Genomic DNA, 9,456 nt, shown 5'->3' with positions numbered 1-9,456 from the left:
TCACCTCTGATAGTCATTGGAAACTCCTGATACTTATAATAAACCCTTTTCCTTGTAAATAGTGATTATGTCCTTTGGGAATTTAGGTAGCAATAGAACCAAGGATTGAGAAAACCTTATTTAGAAACAGAAAAACAGCCATCCCAGATTAAAGTTGGACCCAGGACTGTGACACAGGCTCTTGGACAGTTTTTAAAGACCTAATCTATTTTTTAAAGCCCCCTCTGGGAGCTAAAGCAAGTCAGCTCCCTTCTTTTAGTTCCATAACTCTACTGGACTCAGACTAAGATTATCAAGTTTAATAAGCACCAAGAGGACCCAGTTCAAAGGAGCCAGGATGTGGCATGTATGGGTTGGGGTAGTCCATGAGTCAAGTTGAATTTATGTAATGCTTGAAACCTTAGTTCAGAGGATTATATGCTCCTTGTGCCATGCCCTCCCACAGGACCAACTTTGAGAACATGATGCTTGAGATGCAACACGACCAGGTAATGACCGATCTCAAGAAAATTCCTCAGGAGATCAGTGAGGCCTTGTACAAGTGCAAGGAGCTGTCTAAAGAAAATCAACTTTATTGGTGAGTGACTATCAGTGTCATTACCCCAGCACTAGGCACAGAATATGTCTGTCCATCACTAACTTTCAAACAAAGTAAGGGGCTGGTTCTGTACTATTTGCCTTTCAACAGGAAGCTTGCCTCCCTCAAAGAAAGGCTGTAGGATTTTTACCTCTTGGGCTCATTTTGATCAGGTGTGATGACTCTGTGAGCCCCTGCAATCATTGTCCTTCCCAACTCAGTATCCTCTAGATAGAAAAGGTGTGCACCTTAATGGAGATATCAGTCAACCTTGAGTCTCTGGGCCCTGAAAACAGATTTATAGATCTGGTTTGCATGAGACACATAGAACGATTGTATATCTGTTGAGTCTGTTCTCCTCTTCTAGATAAGGTTTGTCCTCTTTCTACCTACAGGTGGTTTTCTAATACCTGGACATATAAACAATCATGGGGCCTATGTACTCTTCTGCTAGATATATGAGGCCCTGTTGGTGTCACGGTTTTCAGAAGTACTTTGAGTCTTCTGGACTGTTACTCTGTTCTCGATTTGACCTTCTTATATGTGATGTTCTATGGCTGCTCTGGTCTGTAGTCTGTGTCTGTCTGGGGACCAGTGCCCGTGGTGAGAAGGGATGGTACTTGGAGAAGTGGGAGGAAGATGGATGCTGCCTACATATCACCATTTCTTCTTTGTGGTTCAGCATCAGGAACTGTCAGCTCCTTACAGAGTCTCTTCATATAAAGAACCAAGTAAAAATTCTGTGGAATGAGAACAGGCAGCTGCTAAGGGAGCAGATTGCACTGGAAGAGTGTACTAAGAAAACAAAGAGGCTGTGTGTGGAGGCCAGCTTGAAGATATACGACAAGTATACCCAACAGCAGCAGCAGCAGGTAGGATGCATGAAGCATCAGGGGCAGTTTGTGGACTCATGTCTAACCATAAACACAGCCAAGCCCAGATAACCATCCTCTACCTTGTCCAGACACTCTCCTATGTATTTCCAGTTCTTCATTTCTGTGATCATTTACAAGACTTTCTGTGGAGTTAGCCTCTTTCAAGAAACTGGATGATTGGCAAGCAATCCCTCCTACTCAGCTCCAAGCTGCACTTCATGAAGATATTTTGAAAACACATTACAACCCTACATGCCTTTATGCTAGAGGGGTTCTATATGGGTGCCTCCGATGTAGTAGCACAGAACACTGAGTGATGAAGTCAGGGCCTGTAACTCACTTGCTTTGGATCCATGGTTCCAGCTGCATATGTAGGGGAGGATGGCCTTGTCAGACATAGATGTGAGAGGAGGTCCTTGGTCCCATGAAGGCTGGAAGCCCCAGTTTGGGGAATTCAAGGGCAGGGTGGTGAGTTGGGGTAAATCCTCATTGAAGGAGGAGGAGGTTGGATGGAATAGGGGATTTCTGGGTGGGAGGATGAAGAAAGGTGATAACATCTGAAATATAATAAAATATCCAATAAAAAGATTATTTTAAAAAAAGAGGTGGGGTGGGGGCTTGTATCTTTTCTCTCTCTCTTCCCCTGCATTGCAAAATTGTCTCTTCCCACTGCTTAGACCTTGATTCACACTGACAGAGCCTGAGGAGCAGCTTGTCAGTCATGGTTTCTGTCAGTGTTGCTAGAGTTCTTTCCTGGAGTTTATATTCAGGAGCTTACTGGATGAACAGGGATGTGTGAAAGGCTTCTCTCAGGCTGATGGTTGGGTTGAGAGATGTGAGGCTCCAAGAGAAAAATTTCCAGAACTCTCTCAACCTAGTCTGCAGAAGAAGTTACTCACTAAGTGTTTTTAGTTCCCAAGGGATGGACAGCAGAGTCCTGGGTCTCACTTGAAGCATTAGCTTTTCTACATTCAATGATTCCTCCAGCATTGATATCTCCTTATTGTTTCCTGCTCACTTACGATTTCTGGTTTGTGTGTGTGGAGGGAGGGGCATATGCATGTCTGTGCCAATATGTAAATTGATGGGTGTGCTGAGAGGCCAGTTAATTACATATGGTTTTGATAAGTCTTTCTGCAACATAGCCCAGGTCTCTCACTGAGTCTGAACCTTCCTGTATTGGTTAAGGTGTCTGATCATCACCTTTGAATGTTCTGTCACCTTCCATCTAGAGCTCCTGACATTGTTTGGTCTCAGGTAATTTTTACAAGGTTTAATTACTCATAGAGAGGAAGAACATTTTTACATATTTCATTGTTTTGGGTTTTGTTGTTGCTTCTGGAAGAAAACAATTCATTATCATGGAAGAAGCCAACGGTGTATTTGGCAGTTGTCAGGCACACAACTTGGCCCACTGAGCCTTGTCATGAGCTTTCTTGTCATTTGGCTGAAATCGGCAGAATAGGGAGGAGGGTATTGGTGTGCCAGGATGGGTCTTACCCAAGAAATCTAGGCTCCATGAAACCCACAAGTGAGTTTTTCAATCCAATAACACTTTACAAACAAACAGAACCCATGTTGCCAACACTTACATGTGAATAATTTCATATTTAACCCAACCCACCCTTTCCAAATCTTACCATGTGACTTCAGATTCCCCTTCCCAGTCCCTCTCTCTCTCTCCTTACCTAAGGTTTCCTAAACCTGGGTTTGGAGGCACACCCATGTGAGGAACAACCTAGAATCAGACATGGTACTCTTGGAACCAGAGCAGGATATGGGTCAGGAAGTGGTGCTCAACAACTGCTAGCTGCACTCATGAGACAAAAGGTGGCTCCAAGGTGGTCCTATCCAAAGGAGCCTTAGGGACCTGAACACCAGCCTCTCTATTCTAAGTTGTGAGTGTGAGGCTCTTAGAGGGCAAGGGGCAGGAGTCCAGGCACCCAAGAGTCACACAAAGGATGGTTCATGACCTGTTGGGCATGTGGTGGGTGTGGTAGAGGGACTACCAAGGCCACCTCACCTGGCTTCTCATGACTGGCCATCTGCTGCTCCTCAGAATCCAGTGTCTCCAGAGACCAAGCTTCTTCCCAAAGCTACATGTCTGTGTCCCACCTCAGCCCTGGGACAGCAGCAGCTCCAACAGCAACTCAAACCTTGGAGTGAGCGGAACAGGCACCCAGACCAGAAATGACCTTCCTAACCACTTCTGCTCATGCCTCTCCATCTCCTCCACCTGCTAAGGCTGCCAATGCTACCCTATCACTCTAGGCAGAAGACAGCTCTATTGTATGTAGAGGAGCCTCAGGATGCCACTTCCTGAATTATCTAGCACCCAGGTCCTCCATCCTTCTCTATGGTACCTCACTCTGAGAGGCTTAAGAGCAGCCCTGCCCCAGGACAGAAAGCTGGTCTCTTGTTTTATTGTTTTGTAATTAAATTCTTATTTATAAACAAAAACTTGAACAATATAGCTATTTTAAAAACAAAAATTAGACTTCTTTGCCTTCCTTGTACTGAGATAACACCCTGGAAATTCATACTGTGTGTTACTGGCTTTACCATGAGGATTTATGAAATCCTACAGTGCATCCCTCTGCTGACATTGTGTCCCTGAGTATATCATGGACATGGTTTTGTTTCAGGACAATTCCCCCTCATAGTTTTGCAGTGTGCTAAATTTCAGAAAAACCATTCCATGTTAATTCCCTAGCTTCCTTTTGAATAACATTAGGGATGTTTTAATATCATGGGAACTGTAATGTGTTGTAAAGTTCATGGATAATAAACATGATTAACTGTTTCTTTTAATGGTGCTACCAGGGTCTTCTGAGAAGAAGTCAAGGTAGGTTTAGAGAGCAGAATATGACGTTTCAACATGGAGCTTGCTGGAGGATGTTCATGCAACTCTCTTTCTTAGGCTCTTGAGTGTTGTGTGGACCAGCATATGTGTGCAGAGCTTGTGACTTACTAGTAGGATCAGCAACTATCAGCTTGGAAACAGTTCATGACACGGAAATAAGTACAGGCCTGGGCAGCAGAGCCTGGGTTTGTCTAAGAGCCTACTACACAGCTTAGGTCCCACTGCTTCCTCAAGTGACATGAAATGTGCTGAACACAGCAATCTTTTGATTGGGGTGTGTGTGTTTATTTTTGTGTGTGTGTGTGTCTGTGTGTGTGTGTGTCTGTGTGTCTGTGTGTGTATATTAATGCATGCACTGCTGTTTTGTACATATATGTGTTTGTATGTGTGTATGTATGTATGTATACGTATATTTACTTGGTCAGCAAACATCTTACATGATAATAGAGGCCAGCTTCAACGAGAAAGTCCTCTGTCAATTCACTTTGCATCAAGGGAACATCAAACACAGCAATCTGTCATCATGCTGCTCTACCTAGCTCATAGTACAAAAGGAGACAGAGAATGCTGTAAAGTCAGATTATCAGCCATTGGTAGAGGAAAACTATTTATCACTATTGAAACTGTATATATAGAGAAAACTGTGAACCCATAATGAAATCATTTTTAGGAAAACAAAACACTGTTGTACATGGAGGTGAGTAGGAGGCTGCTGTGTCATATCCATGTGCCTGAGAGTCAACAAGGCTGGCTAAGGGTCTGTGTCCCTTCTCTGCTCTTGGTGGATAGTGACTGCCCGCAGGGGGCTCGTTGCATCTTCTCAGCATCCTAGTTTGTCTTCCTTACATCTTACCATTTTCTTTCTAACTCTGCCTTAGTTTGTCTCAGTTATCCTTGGCCTTGGAGTTTGTCCTGGGTATTACTATTTGAGAAACTTAGTTGCTTGGTGTTGCATCTGCATCTAGCAGGAGGCCCATACCTATGGTGAGGTGCTAGACCAGGTCTGGCTCAGATACCCTTTTAGGGTCCTGATAGTCTAAAGCACTCACCCTGTGTTCTGTCTGTAGCACTCTGTAAAGCCTGTCATTCAAAAATGATTTGCTTTGAGTTAAAATCATCCTCAAGGAGGGTTGGAGGAAATGAGCAACTTTATATATTGCTGATGCTATAAAATGGGGTAGGCCTCTGAGAAGCCATGTACAACTTTTCAGAAAGTTAAACTGTAGTCTCTGTTTACCCAGCTACTCCAGAACAAGAAGTAGGTTTCCACAGAGAAATTAGGGCAAATCACTGTTGTAGTGGTACTTCACAGAACAGCCCTGAAGTAGAAACTATGTAGATGTCTTTCAGTCAAGGTGTGAACAAGTATACTGTAGGTCCAACCCTTCCATGTACTTTTGCCTAGGGTGATAATACATGCCACCATTTTGTCTTGAAGTAGCCAGACTTTTTCCTCAAAATATCCCTGACAGAATCTCCTTACATGGAGGAAAGTCTCACATTGCATTCTGCTTATAGAGATTTCCTGATTGCCTAGCCTCAAAGCTTTGGTTACAAACCACACAAGCTGTGGAAAGTGGAGGGCCTATTGGAAGATGCTGCTAACTTTGGAGCCCCTGAGAAACTGTGAGCAAGATGCAGGAACAGTCTAGTCCACCCGGATCCCATGGGCCTTTCTTGGGAACCAAGCCTACTGTGCACAGCTTTTGGAACTTGCTAAGAAGACTTATCTATCATGCCAAGACCCCATATTTCCATCTTTTGTTTATTAGGGGAAAGCACTTTTTGACGGAGCTATGATTAGGCTGTGCCTACTATGATCTTATGCCATTCAGGGTTATTTTCTTTTTCCTTTTTTTAAATTTTATTCAGTTTATGTATGTGAGTACACTGTTTCTCTCTTCAGACACACCAGAACAGGACAATTGATTTCACTAAAGATGGTTTGTAAGCTACCATGCAGTTGTTGGGAATTGAACTCAGGACTTCCAGAAGACAAGTCCGTGCTCCTAATGGATTAGCTATCTCTCCAGGCTTTTTCTCAATTCAAGGGTTTGTTTCTTATGGCTTTATAGTATCCTGGGTGATCTCTTATATTATCATTAACTGAGAAGATAAAAATGTTTCTGCAGTGAACTACACTTGTATGTGTGAACATGTCCTTCCATGTGTTCAGGAATGTGTGTGTGTCTCTGTGTGATTGTGTGTGTGTGTGTGTGTGTGTGTGTCTATATATTGGCTGTAATGATGCAGCATCGTGTTGCTGTCACTGAGATGAGGTACTAGCACAGGATTGCAGAAGTCAAGGAGATTTCCTATACCTGTATAACTATTTTTGGGTCTCTGTCTTTCCACATGACTCTCTGCCTAAGTCAACTAGGAGTACCTAATAATATTGTTCTGATCCAGTTTAAAGGAACTCGTTTCCATGAAACATTTGTGATCCATCATGTTTCTGTCAATTGTGTTGTATTCTGTCTTCCCTTCTGAGTTCTCTGGTATAACTTGAGCCTATTGTCCCTTAAGTCACCCCACAAATAATACTACGGTAGCTATAAACATTGCAGGGGCATTGTTTTTCCTCCATGAATGTCCCTGTTAGCATTCATTGCTTACCCTTGGGAAGATTTGCATGTTGCTGACTATAGTATGTCTCCAGTGGGCATGGTTCCTGGCAGATAGTTTTTCTGGGGATTCCCAGATGGAGGGGTTCATAAGTAAGAACCAAGGCAGGTTCCAACACTTCAGATACATTAAGAGCCTTCTCTTCAATGGTATCTAGTTTCCCTAGAACACTTCTTAAAATGTTCGATTTATACATGGCTACACAGCTATTTTTCAATATAATATATGTGGACCATTGTAGAAATGTGGTGTTTTATTTTAACTCCAGTACAGTGGGTAGTTCATAGTTCCCTTGCAAGCTATTTTTTAAATCTGAGAAAAAATTTCAGGTCCAGGTGCTCTCTGAACCTTCTTCTTTGGGGATACAGGGAATGACCTTAGCTGAATGGTCATACTGGATTGTACTGGTCAATAAAGCTGGTGTTTGCTGGATAGCTGACTTGGCAGGTCCTCACCAGACCTTTGTCTCTTCCTCCTCTAGGTCTGAAATACTCCACCAAAAGCTCAAAGAGGGCACAGACCAGGCCAAGATCTCCCTCAGACACAACTCTTCACCAAGAACACTCAGTGTGCAAAGCAAGTGAACCACCATTGCATCTCATCCATATAACCTTGGCAATCTTGGACTGCATTTTCTTCCATTATTTCGGTTCCTACATGTCACAAGGTCTTCATTGTGTCTAGCCTCTGGTCCAGGCAGAGTGCATGTTTTGAAGGCTTCAGTCACATGCTGAGGGACATCAAGATCTGCTGGAAATCCATGAGGAGCCTGAGAATGTAAATGTTTGCTTGTCCTGATGGGTCATCAAAGATAAATTCATGAGGATCAGTCAAGGGAATTTTAAGGACTTTCAGATACCACCACTAATATGTTTCATGCTTTGCTTTGGGAGGACTTGCCCATCTCAAAACCACACCACAATGAGGCATGTACTCATTCACCTTGAAGAGTTTACTATCAGCATTGACTGCCTTTGCACTATATTTCCAAGGCCAGCAACAGGCTGTAGGTCTGGGCTGCAAAATCTGCAGCTAAAGAATGTTTCTTAGCTTAGTAATTGTGTTTTGGATTTTGTTATAATTTTGATTATTTCAGTATATGGTTTCTTTGTTTACATTTGAAGTTTTGTTATTTGTTTATTATTTTTGTTACTGTAATTAATTTGTTGTTTTGCTAAGTTTATATACTATATTCATTGACTTCCCCACTTTAACATGGTATTGAATGAATTTAATGTATTCTTATGGATGAAAACATAACCACTAATTTTTCCCTCCTAAGAACCTCCTGTATTCATGTGTGGTTCAGAGTCTTGTAACACTAAAATATCAGGCAGGAATGGGCCTCTTCAAGTAGCCTTTGGCTTAGACTTCATTATTGGTACCCAGTAAGACAATGTGACACAGAGAATTGGGCTTTTGATGTGGATAGTGAGTCACAATGTGTGGATCCCCACTTCATGATGAAAAAAGTATCCCTGCTGTATCTTTGTGGACATGAATTTAACTATGTTAAAATGTACTACTATGTGGATGATCAAGTTGAACAAACAAAGTAGGAACACAGGTGTATTTCTCTAATATGTCCCAAGAAATAAAAATATTCAATAAAGGAGTATAAAAGAAATCAGTAAATACAGCGCTCTATGCCTCTTGTTTTCTTGAAATATAACCTCACTTATAAATGCACAACAGAGATAATGGATTCCAAGACATTTTGTGAGATGTTGGTTATTTGTTTTTTTGTTTTGGTGGATGTTTTTTTGTTGTTGTTCTTTGTTTTTTGCTTTGTTTTCTCCTTTGTTTTGTTCCTGTTGTTGTTCTAATGATAATGATGATTCCTTTTGCTCATAAACCGACAATGTATTTGACAGTTTTTAAAAAAATTTATGTGAGGCCTTTTTTCTGTTTTCTAATTATTTCTTTTATATGTAAGGGTGTTTTTCCTGCTCTAGATTTGTGTGCTACATGAATGAAAGTCCCAGAGGCCAGAAGACGTCAGTGGATTCCACATGGAACTTAAGTGACAGGGCATTGTTAATCCTTCTTTAGGTCCTCTGTGAAACAAATTCTCAAATGCATAAGCCATCTATCCAGTCCCTGCCTGGACTTTTGTCCTTCCTTGTGTGGTGTATTAGTTGCACTGGATGACCCCCAATCAAAGAGAGAAGTTTCTTGAGACCTGTAGGATCACATACTTTGGGTGAGCATGCTCAGTGATTAAATTTGAGGCCTCCATGTAGGGCATTATAGTGTGTTCCTGATCCTGCCTCAGGATCTCTTATTGTCAGGGTTGGAGCAGATCTCTCATGACTCATCCTGCATAAAAATGCAGATTAGGCTTTATCAGATGAATTGCAGAATTGAGAGCTCTCCTAGGGGTGGCGCTGGTGAATAAATCATGTTGAAATGCCATCTAAACAGTGTTTAGAGTAAACCTCAGAGGAGCCCAGGGGGATGGAGACTGCAACAGAGGGCACAGGACTATGAGGGTGAATATTTCAGTTCAAGGCTAG

The 9,456-nt window shown here is 42.1% G+C and overlaps 1 protein-coding gene across 1 annotated transcript; it reads left to right on the top strand.

Annotated features, from left to right (window-relative positions):
* The first annotated feature begins 326 nt into the window (after positions 1-326).
* LOC114616396 (disks large homolog 5-like) lies at positions 327-7,952 on the top strand. Its single transcript, XM_028761866.1, has 3 exons — positions 327-577; positions 1,260-1,449; positions 7,422-7,952. The coding sequence occupies exons 1-3, from the start codon at positions 432-434 to the stop codon at positions 7,425-7,427; spliced, it is 342 nt and encodes a 113-aa protein (XP_028617699.1). The 5' UTR covers positions 327-431; the 3' UTR covers positions 7,428-7,952.
* The last annotated feature ends 1,504 nt before the right edge of the window (positions 7,953-9,456 follow it).

This window comes from Grammomys surdaster, unplaced genomic scaffold, assembly GCF_004785775.1.
Source record: "Grammomys surdaster isolate TR1022 unplaced genomic scaffold, NIH_TR_1.0 319244, whole genome shotgun sequence".
Lineage (NCBI taxonomy): Eukaryota > Metazoa > Chordata > Mammalia > Rodentia > Muridae > Grammomys > Grammomys surdaster.
This window is presented reverse-complemented; position numbering and strand designations above follow the sequence as displayed.

What these genes read in the sequence shown, in the direction of transcription:
- LOC114616396 (XM_028761866.1), top strand. Translation starts at nt 432, where the DNA reads ATGCCCTCCCACAGGACCAACTTTGAGAACATGATGCTTGAGATGCAA. An exon ending in AAAGAAAATCAACTTTATTG is followed by an intron (nt 578 to 1,259) that starts GTGAGTGACTAT and finishes TTTGTGGTTCAG; the next exon opens with CATCAGGAACTGTCAGCTCC.